Below are 27,004 nucleotides of genomic sequence, written 5' to 3' on the forward strand. Positions count from 1 at the left end.
AGATGCCAATGACAGACAGATGGACCTTTGGTTGAAATCTGTCTATGAAGCTATCGGCGCGTCGTTTGCTCCAGCATTCGCGGCCGTGTGGGCGCTCCAAGCTATTTCAGCTGGTCTGGCACAGGTGGACTCTCTCATACGTCCAGCAGTGCCGCAAGTGGCGTCCCTAACTACACAAATGTCTGCGTTTGCGACCTACGCTATCAATGCGGTACTGGCATCTACGAGCCGTACCTCAATGGCATCCGCCAACTCTGTAGTTTTGCGCAGAGCCTTGTGGTTAAAAGAATGGAAAGCAGATTCTGCTTCTAAAAAATGTTTAACCAGCTTGCCATTATCTGGAGACAGACTGTTTGGTGAGCAATTGGCGGAAATCATTAAACAGTCCAAAGGTAAGGACTCCTCCTTACCCCAGCCCAGATCAAGCAAACCTCCACAGAGGAAGTGGCAGTCAAAGTTTCGGTCCTTTCGAGGCTCGGGCAAGCCCCAATTCTCCTCGTCCAAAGGGACTCAGAAAGAGCAAAGAAGCTCTGATTCCTGGCGGGCTCACTCACGCCCCAAGAAAGCAACCGGAGGTACCGCTTCCAAGGCGGCTGCCTCATGACTTTCGGCCGCCTCCCTCCGCATCCTCGGTCGGTGGCAGGCTCTCCCGCTTTTGCGACATTTGGCTGCCACAGGTCAAAGACCGGTGGGTAACAGACATTTTGTCTCACGGGTACAGGATAGAGTTCAGTTCTCGTCCTCCGCCTCGGTTCTTCAGAACTTCCGCACATCCCGACCGAGCAGATGCCCTTCTGCAGGCGGTGAATTCTCTAAGAGCAGAAGGAGTGGTGGTCCCTGTTCCTCTTCAGGAACGAGGTCAAGGTTTTTACTCCAATCTCTTTGTGGTGCCAAAAAAGGACGGCTCATTCCGTCCTGTTCTGGACCTAAAACTGCTCAACAAGCATGTGAACGCCAGGCGGTTCCGGATGGAATCCCTCCGCTCAGTCATTGCCTCAATGTCTCAAGGAGATTTCCTAGCATCAATAGACATCAAAGATGCTTATCTCCACGTGCCGATTGCTACAGAGCACCAACGCTTTCTACGCTTCGTGATAGGAGACGACCATCTTCAGTTCGTAGCTCTGCCATTTGGTCTGGCGACAGCCCCACGGGTGTTCACCAAGATCATGGCGGCAGTGGTAGCAGTCTTGCACTCTCAGGGACACTCTGTGATCCCTTACTTGGACGATCTACTGGTCAAGGCACCCTCTCAAGAGGCATGCCAACTCAGCTTGACTGTTGCACTGGAGACTCTCCAGACGTTTGGGTGGATCATCAACTTCTCAAAGTCAAATCTGTCACCGACCCAATCACTAACGTATCTTGGCATGGAGTTTCATACTCTCTCAGCGATAGTGAAGCTTCCGCTGGACAAGCAGCGGTCTCTACAGACTGGGGTGCAGGCTCTCCTTCAAAGTCAGTCGCACTCCTTAAGACGCCTCATGCACTTCCTCGGGAAGATGGTGGCGGCAATAGAGGCGGTTCCGTTTGCGCAGTTTCATCTGCGCCCACTTCAATGGGACATTCTCCGCCAATGGGACGGGAAGTCAACATCCCTGGACAGGAAAGTCTCCCTTTCCCAGACGGCCAAGGACTCTCTGCAGTGGTGGCTTCTTCCCACCTCATTATCACAGGGAAGATCCTTCCTACCACCGTCTTGGGCGGTGGTCACGACAGACGCGAGTCTGTCAGGGTGGGGAGCAGTTTTTCTCCACCACAGGGCTCAGGGTACGTGGACTCAGCAGGAGTCCACCCTTCAGATCAATGTTCTGGAAATCAGAGCAGTGTATCTTGCCCTACTAGCCTTCCAGCAGTGGCTGGAAGGAAGGCAGATCCGAATTCAGTCGGACAATTCCACAGCGGTGGCATACATCAACCACCAAGGGGGGACACGCAGTCGGCAAGCCTTCCAGGAAGTCCGTCGGATTCTGATGTGGGTGGAAGCCATGGCCTCCACCATATCCGCAGTTCACATCCCCGGCGTAGAAAACTGGGAAGCAGACTTCCTCAGTCGCCAGGGCATGGACGCAGGGGATTGGTCCCTTCACCCAGACGTGTTTCAGGAAATCTGTCGCCGATGGGGAAGGCCGGACGTCGACCTAATGGCGTCCCGGCACAACAACAAGGTCCCAGCCTTCATGGCACGGTCTCGCGATCAAAGAGCGCTGGCGGCAGACGCCCTAGTGCAAGATTGGTCGCAGTTCCGGCTCCCTTATGTGTTTCCACCTCTGGCACTCTTGCCCAGAGTGCTACGCAAGATCAGATCCGATTGCAGCCGCGTCATACTCGTCGCCCCAGACTGGCCGAGGAGGGCGTGGTATCCGGATCTGTGGCAGCTCACGGTCGGCCAACCGTGGGCACTACCAGACCGACCAGACTTACTGTCCCAAGGGCCGTTTTTCCATCGGAATTCTGCGGCCCTGAACCTGACTGTGTGGCCATTGAGTCCTGGATCCTAGCGTCTTCAGGATTATCCCAAGGGGTCGTTGCCACCATGAGACAGGCTAGGAAGCCCACGTCCGCTAAGATCTACCACAGAACGTGGAGGATATTCTTATCCTGGTGCTCTGCTCAGGGAGTGTCTCCCTGGCCATTTGCATTGCCTACCTTTCTTTCTTTCCTGCAATCTGGGTTAGAAAAAGGTTTGTCGCTCGGCTCCCTTAAAGGTCAGGTCTCGGCGCTATCCGTCTTTTTTCAGAGGCGTTTGGCACGCCTTCCTAAGGTGCGCACGTTCCTACAGGGGGTTTGCCATATCGTACCCCCGTACAAGCGGCCGTTAGATCCATGGGATCTGAACAGGGTACTAGTTGCCCTCCAGAAGCCGCCCTTCGAGCCTCTGAGGGAGGTTTCACTTTCTAGACTATCACAGAAAGTGGCTTTTCTGGTAGCGATCACATCTCTTCGGAGAGTGTCTGAGCTGGCAGCGCTGTCATCCAAGGCTCCCTTCCTGGTCTTCCACCAGGACAAGGTAGTGCTGCGCCCCATTCAGGAGTTTCTCCCGAAGGTGGTATCCTCTTTTCATCTTAATCAGGATATCTCTTTGCCTTCGTTTTGTCCTCATGCAGTTCATCGGTATGAGAAGGATTTACATTTGTTAGATCTGGTGAGAGCACTCAGAATCTACATTTCCCGCACGTCGCTCTTGCGCCGTTCGGATGCACTCTTTGTCCTTGTCGCTGGTAAGCGCAAAGGGTCGCAGGCTTCTAAGGCCACCCTGGCTCGATGGATCAAAGAACCAATTCTTGAAGCCTACCGTTCTGCTGGGCTTCCGGTTCCATCAGGGCTGAAGGCCCATTCTACCAGAGCCGTGGGTGCGTCCTGGGCATTGCGACACCAGGCTACGGCTCAACAGGTGTGCCAGGCAGCTACCTGGTCGAGTCTGCACACTTTCACCAAACATTATCAGGTGCATACCTATGCTTCGGCGGACGCCAGCCTAGGTAGAAGAGTCCTGCAGGCGGCAGTTGCCTCCCTATAGGGGAGGGCTGTCTTGCAGCTCTAACATGAGGTATTCTTTACCCACCCAGGGACAGCTTTTGGACGTCCCAATCGTCTGGGTCTCCCAATGGAGCGCCGAAGAAGAAGGGAATTTTGTTACTTACCGTAAATTCCTTTTCTTCTAGCTCCTATTGGGAGACCCAGCACCCGCCCTGTTGTCCTTCGGGATTTGTGGTTGTTTTTCGGGTACACATGTTGTTCATGTTGAACGGTTTTCAGTTCTCCGACGTTACTTCGGAGTGAATTTGTTTAAACCAGTTATTGGCTTTCCTCCTTCTTGCTTTTGCACTAAAACTGGTGAGCCAGTGATCCCACTGGGGGTGTATAGCCAGAAGGGGAGGGGCCTTACACTTTTTAGTGTAATTGCTTTGTGTGGCCTCCGGAGGCAGTGCTATACACCCAATCGTCTGGGTCTCCCAATAGGAGCTAGAAGAAAAGGAATTTACGGTAAGTAACAACATTCCCTTCTCTTCTAGCTCCAATTGGGAGACCCAGCACCCGCCCCTGTTCCCTTCGGGCTGTTGTTCTTTGTGTACACATGTTGTTCATGTTGAATTGTTCTTTTGGTTCATGGTTTCAGTTCTCCGAACTTCCTTCGGATTGAATTTACCTTAGACCAATTTATAAGTTTCCTCCTTCCTGCTTTTGCACCAAAACTGAGGAGCCCGTGATACACGGGGGGGTGTATAGGCAGAGGGGAGGGGTTTACACTTTTAAGTGTAATACTTTGTGTGGCCTCCGGAGGCAGAAGCTATACACCCAATTGTCTGGGTCTCCCAATTGGAGCTAGAAGAAAAGGAATTTACGGTAAGTAAACAAAATTCCCTTCATTCTGGAGATTTACTAAAAGGGTTATTCCACAGATTACATTGTGACCCTCCGCCCACCGATCCTAAGTGTGGGGCTCTAACATGCCCATAGGCTCTGTCAGAAAAATCATAAATAAAAATAAACCAAGCCATTTGAAAGAAAAAGCCAAGCGCTGTCCTCGGCCGTCTGCGGCATTCCCATAGAGAATGTGTTGTACGAATACACCTGCACGCACGGACACCGTCCTATTTCTACACTGATATTCTCTGGATCAATGGGGGTCCCAGCCTTTGGTCCCCACTACCACTTTGTAACATATCACTAATGTTTTTTTTTTTTTACTACGATACACAATGTGAAATAGGCCATAGGGACAAATCGCAAAGATGTAAAGTTCGAAGCACAGGTGAATGATGGCCTCCTGCATTTCTCTCATTCACCTGTGGATGGTGCTGTACTCTCACAATCTATAGACATTTAGTCAGATTTGTCATCCCTGTTTCTTGAGGAGCAAAAAGGGCAGCATTTTCAAGTTTTGTTTGGGAAAAAAAAAATAGCTTTATTAACCACAGAGAAGGGCATCTGCAAAACAAATACACTGACACCAGAGTTTAAAGCAAAGCCACAGATGATTATCGATTTTATATTATCTGTAAGTGTTTCGTCGCACACCTAGTCTGAGAGTCCCCAAATAAAGGGCACCACATCCTCTTTGACACTATGTTTGCACTTCTAGGGGATGTTATTGTGCAATGCCGAATACCTGCAATATAACTAGAATTTCCCACATTGATACTAAATCCTCCTTCTCTCTCACCTTATTGGGGGACACAGGACCATCCTGTGTCCCCCGATGAAGGCTCAGAGAGAGAGATTTTACGGTGAGTACCCAAAAATCTTCTTTTATCCTACGTACAGGCCCAATCCAAACTGAACCAGATGCATAATCTCCTGACCGCCATGGTGTCTGAAATCGCCCCTGCCATCCGCTCACGTGTCGGACCTCAGTCTTTGATCTTGGACGCTCTGTGTCTTCTGCTCGACGTCATCTCTCCGAAGCTGCGGCCGGTGAGTACCGGGGTGGTCGCATGTCCCCAAGGAACGCTGCCTTTTGTCTGAAGGAAATTTTGGCTTTTAGATGCCGCAGTTCTTGGCTCGATGCGGTTTGTGCTGCTGTTAAAGAGCATTAATATACTACGGATGCGAAGCAAAATCTTAGGCAGGCGCATGAACAGGTTAATAAGATGCTTTTGGAGAAGGCGGTAAGGAAGCAGGCATTCCAAAAACTGCATTTTTATGAAGAGAGAGAAAAAGTTGGTCATCTATTATCGGTCATAGCTGCAGCTCAAAGGAGTAGCTCATTAGTGCATGGTATGGACACGGTGGAGGGGACACAGGTCACTGAGGTTGAGGAGATCCTTGGGGTCTTTAAAGATTTCTATCGCACGCTATATTCTTCTAGCGGAGAGATGAGGGTGGAAGAGGTGGACTCGTTTCTTGAGCGACGTGAGCTTCCGGTGTTGTCTGTGGCGGATAGAGATAAACTGGAGTCACCTATTACTATTGATGAACTGGAGGGCGCTCTGCATGGCATGAGCAATGACAAGGCACCGGGAGCAGACGGGCTACCGGTTGAAATTTATAAACAGAAGAAATCCTATTACCCAAACTATTGAAAGTCTTTGAAGTGGCGGAGGGGGAGGGTGTATTGCCTGGATCTATGAGAGAAGCAATAATAGTAGTAATTCCTAAGGAGGATAAAAATCCGAGGCTTCCAGACTCATGTAGACCCATCTCGTTATTAACAGCGGACGTGAAGCTTCTGGCCAAGGTGTTGTCCAACCGGCTGACTGGAGTTATATCTAACCTAATCCATATGGACCAATCAGGGTTCATGGCCAATAGGTCGACAGCTGCTAATATCAGGAGATTATATCTTAATCTACAGTTGCCGCCGGACAACCCTGGCCGGAGGGTGATCGCTTCGCTAGATGCCCAGAAAGCATTCGATAGTGTTGAGTGGGGGTATCTGTGGAAAGTGTTGCAGCATATAAGTTTTGGCCCACGGTTTGTAAAGTGGGTGCAGCTGTTGTATAATAGGCCTACTGCTAAAGTTAGAGTTAACGGTATGACCTCCTCAGCGTTTGAGTTGCACCGGGGGACGAGGCAGGGCTGCCCACTATCGCCGCTCCTATTTGCTATTGCAATAGAGCCTCTGGCTGCGGCCATTAGGAAATCGAAGGGGATCCATGGATTTAGGTATGGGCATTTAGAGGAGAAAATAGCTCTTTATGCTGACGATTTATTACTTTTCTTGGGGGATCCGTCAGCCTCATTGGATCATGCCATGCAGATAATAGAGAAATTTGGAGAAGTTTCGGGACTGACCATTAATTGGTCTAAATCGAGCCTCTTTAAAGTGGATGGGGAAGTAACCTGGACAACTGATGATACTGGCGCTAACAAATTGAAGAGTGTGGACGAATTTAAATATCTAGGTGTCCAGATATCTCTGCCAGTAGGAAAATATATACAGGTGAACTTATGGCCGCTTCTTAAACTGAGCGCCAAAGTGGATGCCTGGAACAAGCTACATTTGTCAGTTGTTGGAAGGGTTAATTTACTAAAGATGGTAGTAATGCCTAAACTCCTATACATACTGCACAATGCCCCTGTTTGTATTTCAAAGAAAAGATTTAAAGGGATAAACTCGCTGCTTAGGGACCTGGTGTGGGGTAAAAAGCAGCCTAGGGTGCGATTAGAGACTTTACAAAGGCCGAAAGATGAGGGGGGTCTAGCAATCCCAAATCCGGAATTGTATTATATGGCGGCGCAATGTCAACACCTCAGGGGGTGGTCTGATCGAGAGAAAGATGGGGGCATTAAAGAAGTGCTGGAATACTTAGTGGGTAGAAGTCCATTGGTAATGGGACTAGAGGATGGTGCGGTGGGGATCTTGGGTGGAACGTCTCCTACAATGGCACTTATAAACAAGACCTTCTTTCTGGCACATTTAAAGATATTTTACATACCTTTCTTTTAGACTACCCAATTAAACTCCATCTAAATGGGAGGAGGAAGTTGGGCCGATAACGGAGGAGGTGTGGGAGAGTATCTTAGAGTATGTACCTAAACTCTCTATGAGCGAACCGGCCAGACTATCTCACCTATACGGGATTCACCGGGTATTTAGGTCTCCCTTACTGATGTTTAAAATGGGGTTGAAAAGGAATTCGGAGTGTCCAAGGTGTCAGGGATCTGACGCAGGTATTTTTCATGTGATGTGGTCTTGTCCGAGACTGGTCTCCTTTTGGACTAAGGTTATCCACAAGATAGGAAGAACGTATGGGTGTGTCCTTCCCAGGGAACCATTGCTATGCATATTGGGATATGTTGAGGAGCTTGGGGTGGAAAATACTATGAAAATTGCCATTGCTAGGCTGCTGTATGCATCAAAAAAGCTAATTGCCAGGTCCTGGATTAAAAAAGACCCCCCGACCAGGGGAGAGTACATTAAAAGGGTGAAAAGTATTCTTCAGCTGGAACATGGAGTGTATGAAAGAAGGAAATGTTGGAGAAGCTATGGTCTCCTTAGCTGCAATGTGAATAGGACGAGTGATGGACCAGTAAACTGGTGTGGGACCGGGATAGCCGTCGGAGACCTCTGATGTGTGTGTGTTTTGTTTTATTTGTGTCACTAGTTGTTCCTCCTGCACATCGGGGTGAACGGGATGGTTGCTATACTACAGTTAAAGGGAATTCTAAGCGTGTACTAAATGGGATGTAGTATCGGGGAGGAGGGTTGCTACCGGGGAAGGGGGCGGGAGGGGGAGGGAAAGGGGTAATAGATATGATGAACTTAATTTGGATGCCGATTTGTTATACTGTTGTATGTATTCTGTTTTAATAAAAAAGTATCTGATTTAAAAAAAAAAGAGCATTAATCATCACCATGATGACAGCAGAAACGCTTATTTACCGGAGTCCTTCATGGGTGTCCAGTCAGCTCCAATTTTCTGTTGTCTGTTAGGGGCAGTTTGCACACTACGATATCGCAGGTGCGATGTCGGTGGGGTCAAATTGAAAGTGACGCACATCCGGCGTCGCAGTCGACATCGCAGTGTGTGAAGCCTTTTTGATACGATTAACGAGCGCAAAATCGTCGTAATCGTATCATCGGTGTAGGGTCGGTCATTTTCATAATTTGGAAATGACTGATGTTACGATGTTGTTCCTCGTTCCAGCGGCAGCACACATTGCTGCGTGTAAAGCCGCAGGAGCGAGGAACATCTACCTGCGTCCTGCGGCTCATGCCAGCTATGCGGAAGGACGGAGGTGGGCGGGATGTTTACGTACCGCTCATCTCCGCCCCTCCGCTTCTATTGGCCGCCTGCCGTGTGACATCGCTGTGACGCCGCACGACCCGCCCCCTTAGTAAGGAGGCGGTTCGCCAGCCTGAGCGACGTCGCAGGGCAGGTGAGTGCGTGTGAAGCTGCTGTAGCGATAATGTTCGCTACGGCAGCTATCACCATGATATCACAGCTGCGACGGGGGCGGGGGACTATCGCGCATCAGCTTGCGTTGTCGTAGTGTGCAAAGTGCCCCTTGGAGTATGTTCACGCATGGTTTTTTTTTTGTTTTTTATTTTATTTTTTTTACCTCTAATTTATCTTAATCTCACTGGTGAAAAAAAGCTGCAGTAAAAACGCTCAAAGAATAAACATTTATTAAAAAAAACAACCCCCACAGTGAAGGTATAAAAACGTTCAAAGAAAAGTGCTTTGTGAATTAAATTTTAGAAATTTCATTAGTTTGTTACTGTAAAACGCTGCTTTTTATTTTTCTTCATCGTTCCTTATGGGAGACCCAGACCATGGGTGTATAGCTTCTGCCTCCGGAGGACACACAAAGTACTACACTAAAAGTGTAGCTCCTCCCTCCGAGCATATACACCCCCTGGATGACAAATCTAACCAGTTCAATGCTTTGTGTTCAGGAGGTCACACACACACATGCATTCTCTGATTTTTGATTTTTAAGATTTTTGATTTCAAAGATTTGGAAGTAAAGCGGGTCCAGTCTGGACTCCCGGCATGTCCCTTCTCACCCCACTGTGTCGGCGGTGCTGTTAAGGTTGACTTTACAAGGCTGGAGCCTTTACATGCCGCGCTCCTTCACCATCCCCTGAGGCTCTGGCTTGAAGTGGGAGCCATCACGGTTCTCTCTGCTTTGCAGGAGACCGGTCTCCATCCGCAGCCCTGTCAGGATCCTGCCGGACGGAGCGCTCACCCCCCCCCAGGAACCTGGCCCTGCGTCTCAAAAGCTAAGTATTGAGACGTTATTCAGGGGTCCCGGGTACATTTATTGTGGGGAGAGTGTGTTTTTTAACTTTGCTGAGATTTCCGGCCGGTTCTCTGGGTTTTCCCTGAGAACCGCGCCGAGGGTGCCTGCTCGTCGGCCGCATGTAAAAATCTAGGCCCCGGCTTCAGTTGCGGCCTAGTTTCGTTTTCAGTTCCCCTGCATGTCAGTCATGCAGGGGAACAGTGCGCCGCCGCCCACCGGCCGTTCAGCAGTGGGGAGGACACTCCTCTCTGAGGAGATGTTTCCCTCCCCTGTATCTCTCCTTGGCCCTCCGGTTCCCGCTCTTGGGCTAAACCCCTCCTCACTCCGGCGCCATTTTATCAGCGTTCACTCACTGTTCGGCGCTGGCTGCTGCAACTTCTGCATCCACTGGGGGTCCGAGCTGTGGAATCCGGAGGGCACATAAAAACCGGTCTGGTAAGCCACAACCTCTGGTTGTGGGCTTTATTATACACTCTCAGGGGGTCATTCTAAAGGCGTGTATTCTTTACTGCAGAGCCTCCACCTCAGCAGCATGTCAGCTCATTCTGCCTGAACCGAGCACATATCCACATTGTGATGCCTGCTCTAACATGGTGGTGCCTCAGCCTGGAGCCTCCTCAGGGGTCCCTCCGGCTGCTCCGGCCCCGGTGGCTGAACCCCCGGCTTGGGTAGCATCTTTTTCCAGAGCTATCTCCCAGTCTTTTGCCGACTCCATGGGACAGCTGTCCCGGACTCTGCTGACCATGCATCAGCCCCCTTCTCAGGGCGCCTCTGCTGCTCCGACTCGCTCTGCAGAGCTAACAGAGCATGTTTTAGGACCCCGTCCTCCTAAACGGAGACGCAGGGACTCTTCTCCTTCCTCGTCCCACGGCTCTGATTCACGAGCTGAATTGCAGGGCGAGGAGGATACTTTTACTGTGGGCTCAGACGCTACCTCTATGTACCCTATTGATTTATCTGAGGGTGATGCGGATGTTAGTGACTTGATTGCATCCATTAACTCTGTACTGAACCTCAATCTACCAGTGTCAGAGGAACAAGCCTCTCTGGTAGAAAAACACCAGTTTACCTCACCTAAGAGAGCAAGGAGTACGTTTTTTAACCACTCCAGTTTTCAGGCCACTGTTACCAAGCCCAGGGCCTGTCCTGACAAACGCTTCCCAAAGCGTAGTTCTGATGACCGTTTTCCCTTTCCACCAGAAGTGGTCAAGGAGTGGGCTCACTCACCAAAGGTAGACCCTCCGGTGTCTAGGATCTCAGCCCGGACAGTCGTATATGTGGCCGATGGCACCTCTCTTAAGGATCCCACTGACCGCCAGGTTGACCTTCTGGCCAAATCTGTATATGAGGTGGCAGGAGCCTCGTTCTCCCTGTCCTTTGCAGCAGTGTGGGCTCTTAAGGCAGTCTCTGCTTCTCTGGCGGAGATACATTCCCTCGCCAGGGACTCTATACCCGAGATGGTTGCCTTAACTTCCCAGGCTTCGGCTTTTTTATCCTATGCCATGTCTGCCATTCTGGAAGCTTCTCACCGCACGGCGGTGGCTTCCGCTAATTCCCTCGCGATCCTCAGGATCTTGTGGCTTCGAGAGTGGAAAGCAGACGCTTCTTCCAAGAAGTATCTTGCTGGGCTCCCCTTTGCTGGGTCCCGGCTGTTCGGTGAACAACTGGATGAAATTATTAAGGAAGCTACTGGCGGGAAGAGTACTTCCTTGCCACAAACTAAAACCAGGAAACCTGTCCAGGGCAGGAACCAGTCGAGGTTTCGTTCCTTTCGTTCCTCTAACTGGTCATCCTCTAAGCCCTCAGCTTCGTCCACTAACTCAGCCAAGGATCGAAAACCCAGCTGGCGCGCGAAGCCGCGTCCTCAGAAGAACGGAGGGGCCGCTGCCACTAAGGCAGCCTCCTCTTGACTATCTGGCTGCGCCAGCAACGTCCTTGGTCGGTGGCAGGCTCTCCCACTTTGGCGACGTGTGGTTTCAACACGTCTCCGATCAGTGGGTGCGGGATATCATCTCCCACGGCTACAGGATAGAATTTTCTTCCAGCCCGCCAAACAGATTTTTTTATGTCCACTCCCCCCTGCTCCAAAGCCGCCGCCTTCTCACAGGCCGTGGCATCCTTGCAGGCCAACGGAGTAATTGTTCCGGTTCCCGCCCGGGAACGGTTCAGAGGTTTCTACTCAAACCTCTTCCTAGTCCCCAAGAAGGACGGTTCCTTCCGACCCATCCTGGATCTCAAGCTTCTCAACAAGCATGTTCAGGTGCGGCACTTTCGCATGGAATCTCTGCGATCGGTCATTGCCTCAATGACCCAAGGAGATTTTCTAGCATCCATCGACATCAAAGATGCTTATCTGCATGTGCCAATTGCAGTTTCACACCAGCGTTGGCTACGCTTTGCAATCGGAGAGGAACATTTCCAATTCGTGGCTCTCCCCTTCGGGTTAGCCACGGCCCCTCGTGTGTTCACCAAGGTCATGGCAGCAGTGGTTGCGGTTCTGCATCTCCAGGGGTTGACAAGGCCTCATCCAGTGCAGACTGTCAGCGGAGTGTCTCGCTCACTCTCGCTACGCTTGTTCAATTCGGGTGGCTTGTCAATCTGCCCAAGTCCACTCTGACCCCGACCCAGGAACTTGCTTACCTAGGGATGCAATTCGAGACTCTGCCGGCACTTGTGAAGCTGCCCTTAGTCAAACAGCAGTCCCTTCATCTGGCGGTGCGTTCTCTGTTGAAGCCCCGCCGTCATTCCATCAGGCACCTCATGCAGGTGCTGGGTCAGATGGTGGCGTCAATGGAAGCGGTTCCCTTTGCCCAGTTCCATCTGCGTCCTCTGCAGCTGGACATTCTCCGCTGTTGGGACAAGCGGACCTCTTCCTTGCACAGGCTAGTGGCTCTGTCGCCACAGACCAGGAGCTCTCTTCAGTGGTGGCTTCGGCCCCTCTCTCTGTCTCAGGGACGCTCCTTCCTGACTCCGTCCTGGGTGATCTTCACTACGGACGCCAGTCTCTCCGGCTGGGGAGCAGTATTTCTCCACCACCGAGCACAGGGCACTTGGACTCCATCCGAATCAGCCCTCTCGATCAATGTGCTGGAAATCAGGGCTGTACTTCTAGCTCTCGTAGCCTTTCACCACCTGTTGGCGGGCAAGCACATTCGAGTCCAGTCGGACAACGCGACAGCTGTTGCCTACATCAATCACCAGGGCGGGACCTGGAGGTTCAACGCATCCTTCAGTGGACGGAGGACTCCAAGTCCACCATTTCCGCAGTCCACATCCCAGGCGTAGAAAACTGGGAGGCAGATTATCTCAGCCGTCAAACCGTGGACAGCGGCGAGTGGGCCCTGCATCCGGCAGTGTTCCGGTCAATCTGCCGCAAGTGGGGCACTCCGGAAGTGGATCTAATGGCATCCCGGCACAACAACAAGGTCCCGGTTTACGTGGCTCGCTCCCACAATCCTCAGGCCTTCGCAGCGGACGCGCTGGTTCAAGATTGGTCCCAGTTCCGTCTGGCCTACGTGTTTCCACCTCTAGCTCTCTTGCCCAGAGTCCTGCGCAAGATCAGAATGGAGGGCCGTCGGGTTATAATCATTGCTCCAGACTGGCCCAGGCGAGCTTGGTACCCAGACCTGCTCCGTCTGTCCGTAGAAATGCCGTGGCATCTCCCGGACCGCCCAGACCTTCTCTCTCAAGGTCCGTTTTTCCGCCAGAATTCTGCGGCTCTCAGATTGACGGCGTGGCTCTTGAGTCCTGGATCCTGACGGCTTCAGGCATTCCTTCCGAGGTCATCTCCACTATGACTCAGGCTCGGAAGTTTTCCTCGGCCAGGATTTACCACAGGACTTGGAGGATTTTCCTGTCCTGGTGTCACTCTTCCGGCCATGCTCCTTGGCCGTTTTCTTTGCCGACCATCCTGTCCTTTCTACAGTCCGGTCTGCAGCTAGGACTATCCCTCAATTCCCTCAAGGGACAGGTCTCGGCTCTGTCGGTATTGTTCCAGCGGCGTATCGCCCGACTGGCCCAGGTGCGCACCTTCATACAGGGCGCATCTCACATCATTCCTCCTTACCGGCGGCCTTTGGATCCCTGGGACCTTAATCTGGTCCTCACGGCCTTACAGAAAGCCCCCTTTGAGCCTCTTAGGGAGGTTCCTTTGTTTCGACTTTCACAGAAAGTGGTCTTTCTGGTGGCCATAACTTCTCTCAGGAGAGTCTCTGATTTGGCTGCGCTCTCTTCGGAGTCACCTTTTTTGGTTTTTCACCAAGACAAGGTGGTTCTTCGTCCGACTCCGGACTTTCTCCCTAAGGTGGTGTCTCCTTTCCACCTTAACCAGGACATTTCATTGCCTTCCCTTTGTCCGGCCCCTGTGCATCGCTTCGAGAAAGCGTTGCATACTTTGGATTTGGTGCGGGCGCTCCGAATCTATGTGTCACGCACCGCCGCTCTTAGGCGGTGCACCTCTCTTTTTGTGCTAACCACGGGTCAGCGCAAGGGTCTCTCGGCTTCTAAACCGACCCTAGCTCGTTGGATTAGGTCGGCCATATCCGATGCCTACCAATGTTCTCAGGTGCCTCCACCGCCAGGGATTAAGGCGCACTCGACCAGAGCTGTCGGTGCCTCCTGGGCTTTCAGGCACCAGGCTACGGCTCAGCAGGTTTGTCAGGCTGCCACTTGGTCTAGTCTGCACACCTTTTCGAAGCACTACCAAGTGCATGCTCATGCTTCGGCAGATGCGAGCTTGGGCAGACGCATCCTTCAGGCGGCTGTCGCCCATTTGTGAAGTTAGGTTTTGCCTACTTCTCAGTTTTGTTTATTTCCCACCCATGGACTGCTTTGAGACGTCCCATGGTCTGGGTCTCCCATAAGGAACGATGAAGAAAAAGAGAATTTTGTTACTTACCGTAAATTCTTTTTCTTATAGTTCCGACATGGGAGACCCAGCACCCTCCCTGTTGCCTGTTGGCAGTTCTTGTTCCGTGTGTTTTCACCGGCGGCTGTTGTAGACAGAGGTTCCGGTTATTCCGGGTTTTACTCTATCTCTACTTATGGGTGGATGTCCTCCTTCAGCTTTTGCACTAAACTGGTTAGATTTGTCATCCAGGGGGTGTATATGCTCGGAGGGAGGAGCTACACTTTTAGTGTAGTAGTTTGTGTGTCCTCCGGAGGCAGAAGCTATACACCCATGGTCTGGGTCTCCCATGTCGGAACTATAAGAAAAAGAATTTACGGTAAGTAAACAAAATTCTCTTTTTTTCCTCTACACCAAAAAAGCATCTAAATGCACAAAATTGCAAAGGGATGTTGCATTTTCATACTGAAAAAATGTTTGTTTTTTACAGTAACTGCAAAATAATGGAAACTTCAAAAATAGTATTTGCACAGTGCATTTTATTTCCTTGTGTTTTTTTTAGACCTATAGTGTTTGTTTTTTTTTTTTTTTTTAAGTCAATTCTTTCAGCTTTTTTTATTGCAGTTTTTTTTTTCCTCTGAGAGCAAGAAATCCATTACAAATCTGTGCAAATTCTGCAGCTGTTTTTTTTTTCTGGTCATATTCAACTTTTTTGATGCATTTATTTTTCTGCATGTCTGTACATATCCTTACAGTTAGGGTACGGTTTCACTTGCGTATGACTCTACGAGTCTCGCATCGGTATCACCCAGCACGGCCGCACACTCCTGACAGGAGCGGGTAGGCTGCATGTATTGCCATACAGCTGCACGATCGTGTCTGGAGAGCGTCAAGCCGTGCCGGGTTATACCGATGTGTAATGGTGGGATTCCCCGTCCCTTCTGGTCTTGATGCCTCTATGACCTTAGCCATTTAGATCGATAGGCGGTTACGTGAGCGCAGGAAGATACCTGCTAATTTTGTCCTGTAGCTCACCAGCCTTTTCATCTTGCTTCTGACCACATCTACCCCAGATAAGTGCTTGGTTCTTTCTTAAGTTATTTTTGTTCTTTTGTTCTTATCTGGGTTGTCAATTATTGTGGTTATTGTCAGTTTATTTGCATGCAGGGATCTTCCCTCTCAGTTGCTTAACTGGGAAGCTCCCTGCAACTATGTTTGAAGTATTGCTCCTATAAGTCCATGTGTTTGTTGCTTCTTGAATTTGTAATTGTTCCTGTTTTCTGTTCATTGGTATGACAAGAGCGCCTGGTATAGGACGGAGTTCAGATCTAGCGATCTGAGGGTTTTTTTTGTGCTATCAGGTATTTGGGTTTTTGTAGGGTTTTTCTCTGGCCACCATCAGCCCCTTTCCTATCCTGTTCTATTTAGTCAGTGGGGCCTCACCTTTGCTAATCCTATCATCCATCTGTGTATTGTATTTTCCTATATCACCACAGTCTTTGAATGTGGGGGGCTTGCTATACCTTTTGCGGTCTATTTCTGAGGCAGAGAGTTATTCATCTTTCCTTCCTTTAGGATAGTTAGTTCTCTGGCTGGGTTTGCGGTGCTCAGGATGTTAGTTCACCCCTTGGCTACTTCTAGTGTTGATGGTTAGTAAGGGGATGGTGGCCAGATTAGTTGCCAATGCTCTTGTCACCTTTTACCAATGATCTATTGTGGTCTTCCATGTTTCCGGATCATAACACCGATGCGAGACTCGCAGAGTTATATGAAAGTGGAACTCCGGCCTTAAGAGAGACCTCAGAATGATTAACCCCTTAGCACAAAATGACGTATATGTATGTCGATGCTGGAGTCTGAGTGTGGAGGGTTCTCAGGAACTGCCCTCCTTCCACACCTGCTAGGTGCCGGCTGGGTTATCTATCGGCAGCAGAGCTGCCGTTAACCATTTAGATGATGCTATTAATCTGTGACGGTGGCATTTAAATGGAAAGGTTTCCGGATATGAATGTATTCCCTTACACCGGCCCCCTGTGACACGATCAGGGGCTACCAATGGATTACCGGGGTAGATTGGGGTCGCTGACTGTCATAGTCACTTCCATATCGGTCCTCCTATGAAGCCATGGACTGAGGTTCATTGGAGACTACAATATACATTATGTACTGCTATACTGTAAGATTGAAGTATATCCTATAAGTGACAAGATGATTAAAATCACCCTAAGGAGAGCTTAAATATAAATACTGAATATTTCCAGCATTGACCCATATTTCTCCTGACTTCAGCCCTTTGCACTAATAGCAGGAGATATCGGCTTCTGTCCACAGGTTCTTTATGGGATTGAGGTCTGGGGAAGTTCTAGCCATGGACCCAAATGTTCCTTTATCACTTTTACCTTGTGACGGTCTCCATCATGCTAGAAAAAGGCATTGTCCCTCACCAAATTGCTCCTGGACCCAAAATGTTTTCTTCCCTGAGCCACTTTATCATTTTCTTTCCTTGAGACATGGTCTACATCGTGCGAAAAAAAAAAAAAATACATTGTTCTTCACTAAATTGCTTCTGAATGGTTCGGAGAAGTTGCTTTTTGTGAAGTTGTGATATTCTTGAATCATGGCAGCACTCACAATATTTTCTCAAATTATTTGTCCCAATATCTCACGTAGTGTTAAAGGCGGCTTCATGAGAGAACATAACTTTACCACATACTGCTGCATTCTAATCTTTATTTTCTTCAGAATGTCGGTCTGTCCTTTGTGTTTTTCTTGGAGATCACCCTCCAAAAAGCTTTTGCATCACTGTCCATGTAGAGGCACTGACTCCTGCCTGCTGCCATTCCTGAGCAAGCTCTGCACTGGTTTTAAACTGATCCTGTAGCCAAATTCTCTATAGAAGACCCTCTTGGAACTTGCTGGACTGAATTAGGCACCCTGTATCTTTCTTCATAGCAACAGGATGTTACTCTTTGAGGACTTTGATATGATAAATGGTTGATTTAACGGCAGTCTGACAAGCAGCAATGTTCTGGTCTGTAAAGCCCTTTTTGATACAAAGCAATAATGCAATGTCCTTGTCCGTAAAGCCCTTTTTGATACTAAGCAATAATGCATTTTGACAAGCAGCAATGTCATTGTCTATAAAGCCCTTTTTGATACAAAGCAAAAATACAGTCTGATTAGCAGCAATATTCTTGTCTGTAAAGCCCTTTTTGATACAAAGCAATAATGCAATCTGACTAGCAGCAATGTCCTTGTCCGTAAAGCCCTTTTTGATACTAAGCAATAATGCAATCTGACTAGCCACAATGACCTTGTCCGTAAAGCCCTTTTTGATACTAAGCAATAATGCAATCTGACTAGCAGCAATGTCCTTGTCCGTAAAGCCCTTTTTGATACAAAGTAATAATGCATTTTGACAAGCAGCAATGTCATAGTCCATAAAGCCCTTTTTGATATAAAGCAATAATGCAATCTGACTAGCAGCAATGTCCTTGTCTGTAAATCCGTTTTTGATAAAAAGCAATAATGCAATGTCCTTGTCCGATAAGCCCTTTTTGATACAAAGTAATAATGCATTTTGACAAGCAGCAATGTCATAGTCCATAAAGCCCTTTTTGATACAAAGCAATAATGCAATCTGACTAGCAGCAATGTCCTTGTCTGTAAAGCCCTTTTTTTTTTTTTTTTTTTAACTATATTTTTATTCAAATTTTTCAATAACATAACACTGGCATAAGCGAATTCAGCATTGTAAATTCAACATTACATTGTCATATTTGATCATCCCAAATTCCATACCAATTTTTAAAATCAATAACCGTAACATGGCAAGATAAAGCAAAGGAAAGCAGCGACCCCTTAACCCATCATTCTTATCATTCCCCCCATTGAACCCTTGTGAACATGGTAATGACATATAATAAAGAAGTCCCACTCAAATCGGTTATTTCCCCCTCTCCTTTTAGTCAGCTTTCGGCCTTTCCTCCCCCACCTCCAAGCCATCCAATGTATCCTTCAATTTTTCAGTATGATACCAGACTGTGTCTTTGAAAGGTGACATAATCCTGACTATCTCCTCCCGAGTACAATAGGCCAGTATGAATTTCTTCCATTTGTTAAAGTGCTGTCGTATTCTATCCGCCCTCCTTTCTGCATCCAATCCTTCTATTTCAAGAAGATGCATGAGCTGACCCAAGATCTCTTCAATCGCGGGGACCCTAGACTCCAACCAATTTTTTAGTATCGCTCTCTTGGCTGCCAGAAGTATCACATGTATAAGTCTGGGTGGGTTAGTCATCTTCCCTTTGGTATCGTTCCCCTCCTCCCAATGGTGAAAAATAGCGAACCCAGGTGAGAGCCGAACTTCAAGACCCCACACCTTTTGTATACAACTTTTGATCTGTGACCATAATGGACTCAAATGGGGGCAGGACCACAACCCGTGAAGGAGATCAGTTCCACTACTCTTACACTTAAGCTGGTGTCACACTAAACGACAGCGACAACGACGTCGCTGTTACGTCACCATTTTCGGTGACGTAACAGCGACCTTGTAAGTCGCTGTTATGATCGCTGCTTAGCTGTCAAACACAGCAGAAGCAGCGATCATAAGGTCGCTGTGCTACATGTTCAGAGAGCAGGGAGCCGCGCTTAGCGCTGGCTCCTTGCTCTCCTGCAGCACACATCGGGTTAATTAACCCGATGTGTGCTGCAGCTACATGTCACAGTTCAGAGAGCAGGGAGCCGCGCTTAGCGCTGGCTCCTTGCTCTCCTGCAGCACACATCGGGTTAATTAACCCAATGTGTGCTGCAGCTACATGTCAGTGCAGAGAGCAGGGAGCCGCGCGCACTGCTTAGCGCTGGCTCCTTGCTCTCCTTGCTACAGTATACATCGGGTTAATTACCCGATGCGTACTGCAGCCACATGTCACAGTGCAGGAGCCGGCACTGGCAGCAAGAGCGGAGGCTGGTAACCAGCGTAAACATCGGGTAACCAGGGAAAGGTCTTCCCTTGGTTACCCGATGTTTACGCTGGTTACAGCTTACCGCAGCTGCCAGTGCCGGCTCCTGATCGCTTCATTTCGTCGCTCTCTCGCTGTCACACACAGCGATGTGTGTGTCACAGCGGGAGAGTGACGACCAAAAAATGAAGCTGGACATTCAGCAACGACCGGCGACCTCACAGCAGGGGCCAGGTCGTTGCTGGATGTCACACACAGCGACAGCGACGGGACGTCGCTGCAACGTCACAGAAAATGGTGACGTAGCAGCGACGTCGTTGTCGTCGTCGTTATGTGTGACACCAGCTTTAGGGCAATACGTAATCCTGTCTGGCTTTGTTGCTGATGGAGGGAGATTAAAACCATAAATTGCCTTGTGCATAATTCTAAATTGGGTTTCTCGCCAATTCTCATTTAAAATTGATTTACGAAGAGCATTCCACCCTCCCCTAATTTTTACCCCCATAGACGGGTCCTCAAATTGTTTCTCCCAAGATTTAAATAAACCTTCCGGGTGCTGTCCTATTAATAGATCACGCATGGCTCCATAAAGAAAAGAGATAGATGATGAAGTTATTGAGTTCTTTACCAGACAATCAAAAGAGTTAAATACTACCTCCTGGGTCACATCATGCAACTGAGTCATAATACTATATCTCACTTGGTCATATTGGATTACTTGGTTAGGCCCCAGGCCATACTGCGCTATAATTTCATCTCTACTCAACCATCTAGGTTCTGAGGTGTGCAAGAGATGAGCAACAGTCCTTATACCCCTCACCTTCCACTCTTCAAACAGCTTATTGCTTGTCCCCTGCACAAACTCTGGATTCCCCCATATAGGCAAGTATTTGGATATTTTATGGGGAAGTTTGTAGTTTTTCCTCAACGCCTTCCACGCTGCAATCGTGTCTTTAAATAAGGAAGAGTGCTTGATTTTCACTGGGAGATTAGCCTGCCTAGTATGAAGCAATGCCACCAGATCCCAAGGTTGTGCATAGTCTCTCTCAAGCTCCAACGCTGAATAATGCCTAGAGCCTTTAATCCAATCCAGTATATATCTAGTCAAACAGGCTATATTGTAACCCCGAATGTTCGGCAAACTCAGACCTCCATGAACCTTAGATGCCATCAACTTCTTAAGCCCTATACGAGGGCGTTTCCCCCTCCAAATGAAGTGTGAAAAAGCTCTATTTAGCTGGACAATATCTTTATGCTTGAGAAGCAGGGGAAGTGTTTGAAGATGATACATTAATTTTGATATCGACATCTTAATTAGGTGGACTCTACCAATTATGTTCAATGGAAGGTCGTGCCATCTTTTAAGATCTTGCTCTATTTGGCTCAGAAGGGGTGGATAGTTTAGACTATAAAGGGTTGCCGGAACCTTACCTATTTTAACTCCCAGGTATGTGATATATGACTTAGCCACTGTAATTCCTTCAAAAGGGTTCTGCTCCCGTGTTTGAACATTTGTCCCTCCCAGGTATAGGAGCTCGCACTTTGACGCATTAATCTTGAAGCCTGAATACGCTCCAAACTCTCGCAAAATTTGTAAAATCTCGGGGACCTGCTGAGCTGGATTCGAAAGGAAAAGCAAAATGTCATCTGCAAAAAAAGCTGACTGAATTTGTCTATTATTTACAGAAATACCCTGGAAGGTGCTATGTGTAGATAACAATCGTACCAATGGTTCCAGAGCCAGATTAAAAAGTAATGGGGAAAGGGGGCAACCCTGTCTGGTTCCTTTCAGTAACGGAAAAGGGGCTGACAGATATCCTGGAATGTAAACTTGAGCCTTCGGATTTGTGTAAATTTCTCTAATGTAGGTATAAAATGACCCCGAAAAACGCATTTCATCTAGAACTCTATAAAGCCATGACCACTCAATATTGTCAAAGGCTTTCTCGGCATCTATTGTAAGCAAAGCGGGAGATTCTCCTTTCAGAGGCCGAAGGTTAACCCTATCCAGGACAAGAAGAACTATTCTAATATTTAGTGTCCCTGATCTTTTCTGAATGAAACCGGCCTGTGCTGGGGAAATCAGTTGGGGAAGAATTATAGCTAGACGATTCGCCATAATCTTTGACATTATCTTCATATCTAGGTTGATAAGTGATATGGGCCTATACGAACCCGGATCCTTCGGGTCCTTCCCCTGTTTAGGGATCAATTTTATATATGCCCGGTTATTATTTTGGAAAGACGCATTACCGTCTAGTATGCTATTATACAGTTCTAGTAATGTAGGTAAGATCTCTTCCTTTACTGTTTTATAGAATTCTCCCGTAAATCCGTCAGGGCCAGGGGCTTTATAATTATGCATGGAGTTGATTGTCCCCAATACTTCTTCCCCCGTAATTTTAGCATTCAGAAAAGTGCGATGCTCTTCTGTGAGTCGAGGTAGTGTCACTTTAGATAATAGATTATTATCAGGAAATTTGTCTCCCTTTTCCGACGAATAAAGGTTTCTATAATACGTGCCTAAAGTCTCAATTATTGTCTTAGGGTTTTTGTGTATCTCCCCCTTTTGATTTTTTATTTGCATGGGTCCCTGAGTTATAGTCCTATTTTTCGCTAAGTTGGCCAGTATTTTCCCTGCTTTATTTCCAAAGCGATGTAATGTAGCTTCTTGCATTGACCTAGCCATTTGTTCCCGTTTTTCCGCCCACTCATTAAAAGCTCTTTGGGCTATTACCCATCTATCTCTATGGTCCCTATCAGGATGCTTTTGAAAAGAAGTATATGCTTCCCTCAATTTATGGGAGGTTTCAGTAAATTTAAGATGAGCCTTTTTCTTCAAATAGGAAACATCTGCTATCGTTCTGCCCCGTAATACTGCCTTCGCCGTATCCCATAATAACATAGGTGTGTCTTTATGTTGATCATTATGTACCATAAATTCCGTCCACCATCCCTTTAATTTCAAGGAAAAATCTTCGTTATCTTTAAGGAAGGAAGGATGTCGCCACAGATAGTCCGTTCCTCTGGGATAGATGTTTGCTAGGTCTAGCACCACCGGGGCATGGTCAGAAATCACCAAATCCTGGATAGTAGCTGAGTGGAGCGCACGTACCAGGTTCCCTGAAATAAGGAAGTAGTCAATGCGAGACCAGGAGCTATTAGCATGTGAATAGTGCGTAAATTCCCTATCCTGAGGGTGCAGTAGTCTCCACGCATCCCATAAGGCCGTGGCATTTAACAGAGGACGCATAACTTTATCATGGCCGCGCGGTACATTTGGGGGGCCTTTAGCATTTTTCCTGTCCTCTAGCACAGATACCACCGAGTTGAAATCCCCCCCAATTATTAGATTAAAATGGGCATGTTCTAAAATTTTGGCCTCAAGTCGTTGAAAGAATGATTTGTTGTTTTCGTTCGGGGCACAAATATTAAAGATTTTATAAATTCCTCCAGGTATCTCCACTGAGACCATCTGAACCCTACCTTCCGTGTCCGCATATGTTTCCAGGACTTGATGTTGTAATCTCCTACTTACTAATGTAATAACCCCTGCTTTCCTTTTAACTGAAGATGACCCATAGACTCCTCCAACCCACAATTTCCCCATCCTCTGCATGTCTGAACCTTCCAGATGAGTTTCCTGAAGGAGCGCAATGTCCGGTTTGAGGCGATTAAGGTGGCGTAATATCTTAATTCTTTTTTGGGGGGAACGTAACCCCTTAACATTCCAGGTGACTATTCTCATAAAGTGCATGTAATAAATGGAAATCCTGCCTTTCGTTTACCATGTTTTTGCTGCCCTCCTTTGCCAAAAAAAAATTCAACCAATTAGACAATTGAACATAGTGCTCACTTGCAATAACGAGAGTAGTAGTAATAATAATAACTCTGTGTAAAATCTCTGCTACTTCACTTGAATCCAAAATCCCCAAACATTTCAAACATCTCCCTCCCCTCCCCCCCCCAACTATACCATAATACTCAGACTTCACTTTTTTCTGATCATCTTCCAAGCTCAGTCAACCTTATACTTGTATAGCATTTCACCAATATAAAGGAGTGTCCCACCTACAAAGAAAGAGAGAAGGAAGAAAAAAAAAAAAAAAAGGTTCTCTTTCCTTTCCTCCGCCTCAGATTTCTTGAACTTTTTCCACTGCGGCTTCTCCAGCCTAAATCAAAAACAGGTGTCCCACCTTGAACTTCATACATCCGACATTTGTCTATTTGTCTCAGGTTCCCTTAAGTTCCTTGTTTTGTTGTCTCCGGTCCTTCGGGGAAGCTGTAGCGAGCTTCACAGAGCTCCCTTTGGTCACTCTCTGGTTCGGTGAGTCGTTGCGCCCTTGTCCTGGAGAATTCCTGAGGTCACGAGGACTGTTGATCCGCTCAATAAAGGCCTCTGCCTCCTTTGGACTTGAGAAAGAATTGTAGGATCCATCCTGATGTCTGATAATCAACGTTGCCGGGTACTTTAACTGGAAGCGTATATTTCTCTTAAATAAGGCAGAGCATATGTATGAGAATGCCCTCCGCTGCCGTGTGACCTCCGCAGAAAAATCCTCGAAGAGCAAGATGCGCGAGCCTTTCACCTCCAAGGGATGTTTCAATTTCTTGTATGCCTGTAATATTTCCTGTTTATCGGAGAAGTCCAAGTATTTCATTATGACTTGTCTTGGGCGTCTGTTATTTTCACTCTCATCACCTCTCCTTGGCGGACCAATGCGGTGCACCCTTTCCACTTTTCTCCTTCCTGCTACTCCCAGGGTTGTAGGAATAGTGGATTCACACAATGTACGTAGCTCACCAACCGGGTATGTTTCAGGCAGGCCGACAATGCGCAAATTGCTTCTTCTGGAGCGGTTCTCCAGATCGTCCACACGGTCCCTCAGGATCAGATTCTCCTTGGCCAGACGCATGACTGTAGTGTGGTCAGAGCTGAAGTCCTCCTCTAACGTCGACATTTTGGTTTCCATAGCCGCAACCTGTTCCACCGTCTCATCAAGTTGGTTCTGTATGGCACTGAGAGCTTTTGCTATTGATGCTTTAATTGTAGCGGAGATGTCAGGTAGCAAACGATTGGCGACTTCATCAGCCAGACGCTTATAATCCATACCCTCCACTGTTTTGAATACATCCGGGGTCCCCGTGGAATCCTCCATCTCCATCTGATGAGTATTCTCAGGTGACCGAGGGACACTTAATTCTGTATGGGCAGTCACAATCTTTTTTTCACTCTGTACGCTGGATGTATGAGGATTTTGTGTTTTGGAGCTGCTACGCAGCAGGTATCTTTCCATCAAATAGTGAATGAAGGGACGCAAGTTTTGACACTGATTTAGTGTGGGTTGTCAGACAAATCTTGATTCTGCTCCCCCTTTTGTTTATTCTTACTTTCACCCCTTTCTCCCCCCTGCCAGAGTTATATGAATTCTCACTGTCCTGAAACTTTGCAGGGATGTATGTTTAAACTTCCCTCCTTCAGCTTCTTTCACTTTCTCCAGAGCTTTGCACTGATTCTGTATGCCTAGAGATTCAGCACCTGCTTGTTAAGCACAGGTCTGGACAAGATGGGGGAAGGGCCCAGGGATTCCCGGCGTTTTAACTCTGCTCTTTGCAGAACTTGTCAGTAGCGTGTTGTTTGCTGCTGATATCTTATCAGGACTCCAGGAGATTTATTATTCTGCTGCCGGTTAACTGTTTAGTGCTGGGGGAGTGAGTGCAAGGTAAGCTGTGTCCTGCTCTCTGTGTACAGATCTGATGTTAGTGCAGGGCAGGCTCCGGCGCCATCTTTATCACGCTGCCAGATCTTGAGAGGGAGGGGGAGAGCGAAGTTCACCGCGCTGTTTCAAGTGATTATCTCCACGGCTCCCCATGAACATCCCTGCATTCAGCAACTTCACTCACCGGTGGTATGGAGCGGGGGAGGCTGGTGGGATGTCCGGTATATATGTCAGAGCTGCAGGGAATGACAGAGCTCAGGCGTCCTGTGTCCTACATGATCAGCGCAGGAGCCGGAAGTCGCGTAAAGCCCTTTTTGATACAAAGCAATAATGCAATGTCCTTGTCCGATAAGCCCTTTTTGATACAAAGCAATAATGCAATCTGACTAGCAGCAATGTCCTTGTCTGTAAAGCCCTTTTTGATACAAAGCAATAATGCAATCTGACTAGCAGCAATGTCCTAGTCTGTAAAGCCCTTTTTGATACTAAGCAATAATGCAATGTCCTTGTCCGATAAGCCCTTTTTGATACAAAGCAATAATGCAATCTGACTAGCAGCAATGTCCTTGTCTGTAAAGCCCTTTTTGATACAAAGCAATAATGCAATGTCCTTGTCCGATAAGCCCTTTTTGATACAAAGCAATAATGCAATCTGACTAGCAGCAATGTCCTTGTCTGTAAAGCCCTTTTTGATACAAAGCTTTAATGCAATCTGACTAGCAGCAATGTCCTTGTCCATAAAGCCCTTTTTGATTTGATACAAAGCAATAATGCAGTCTGATAAGCAGCAATATCCTTGTCTGTAAAGCCCTTTTTGATACAAAGCAATAATGCAATCTGACTAGCAGCAATGTCCTTGTCCATAAAGCCCTATTTGATACTAAGCAATAATGCAATCTGACTAGCCGCAATGACCTTGTCCGTAAAGCCCTTTTTGATACAAAGTAATAATGCATTTTGACAAGCAGCAATGTCAGTCCATAAAGCCCTTTTTGATACAAAGCAATAATGCAATCTGACTAGCAGCAATGTCCTTGTCTGTAAATCCGTTTTTGATACAAAGCAATAATGCAGTCTGATAAGTAGCAATGTCCTTGTCTGTAAAGCCCTTTTTGATACAAAGCAATAATGCAATCTGACTAGCAGCAATGACCTTGTCCATAAAGCCCTTTTTGATACAAAGCAATAATGCAATCTGACTAGCAGCAATCTCCTTGTCCGCAAAACCCTTTTTGATACAAAGCAATAATGCAATGTCCTTGTCCGTAAAGCCCCTTTTGATATAAAGCAATCATGCAATGTCCTTGTCCGTAAAGCCCTTTTTGATTCAAAGCAATAATGCAAGGTCCTTGTCCGTAAAGCCCCTTTTGATATAAAGCAATCATGCAATGTCCTTGTCCGTAAAGCCCTTTTTTATCAAAGCAATAATGCAATCTGACTAGCAGCAATGTCCTTGTCCGTAAAGCCCTTTTTGATACAAAGCAATCATGCAATGTCCTTGTCCGTAAAGCCCTTTTTGATCAAAGCAATAATGCAATCTGACTAGCAGCAATGTCCTTGTCCGTAAAGCCCTTTTTGATACAAAGCAATAATGCAATGTCTTTGTCCGTTAAGCCCTTTTTGATACAAAGCAATAATGCAATCTGACTAGCAGCAATGTCCTTGTCCGTAAAGCCCTTTTTGATACAAAGCAATGACTATACGTGTTTCCTGGGATGTAACCATAGTAAATAAACAATAATTATTTCAAGTACCAGCCCTTTTTTAAAGCAATCAGGCAG

The 27,004-nt window shown here is 47.5% G+C and overlaps 1 protein-coding gene across 3 annotated transcripts in view; it reads left to right on the forward strand.

The window, feature by feature from the left end:
- The window catches only part of CHTF18 (chromosome transmission fidelity factor 18), a 250,478-nt gene that overhangs the window by 186,872 nt on the left and 36,602 nt on the right, over positions 1-27,004 (forward strand). For all 3 annotated transcript variants that reach the window (XM_075318322.1, XM_075318323.1, XM_075318324.1), the window contains exon 17: positions 5,269-5,418. In XM_075318322.1, the coding sequence (XP_075174437.1) occupies positions 5,269-5,418 (150 nt within the window). The remainder of the gene's footprint in view (positions 1-5,268; positions 5,419-27,004) is intronic.

Source organism: Anomaloglossus baeobatrachus, chromosome 7 (genome assembly GCF_048569485.1).
Source record: "Anomaloglossus baeobatrachus isolate aAnoBae1 chromosome 7, aAnoBae1.hap1, whole genome shotgun sequence".
NCBI lineage: Eukaryota > Metazoa > Chordata > Amphibia > Anura > Aromobatidae > Anomaloglossus > Anomaloglossus baeobatrachus.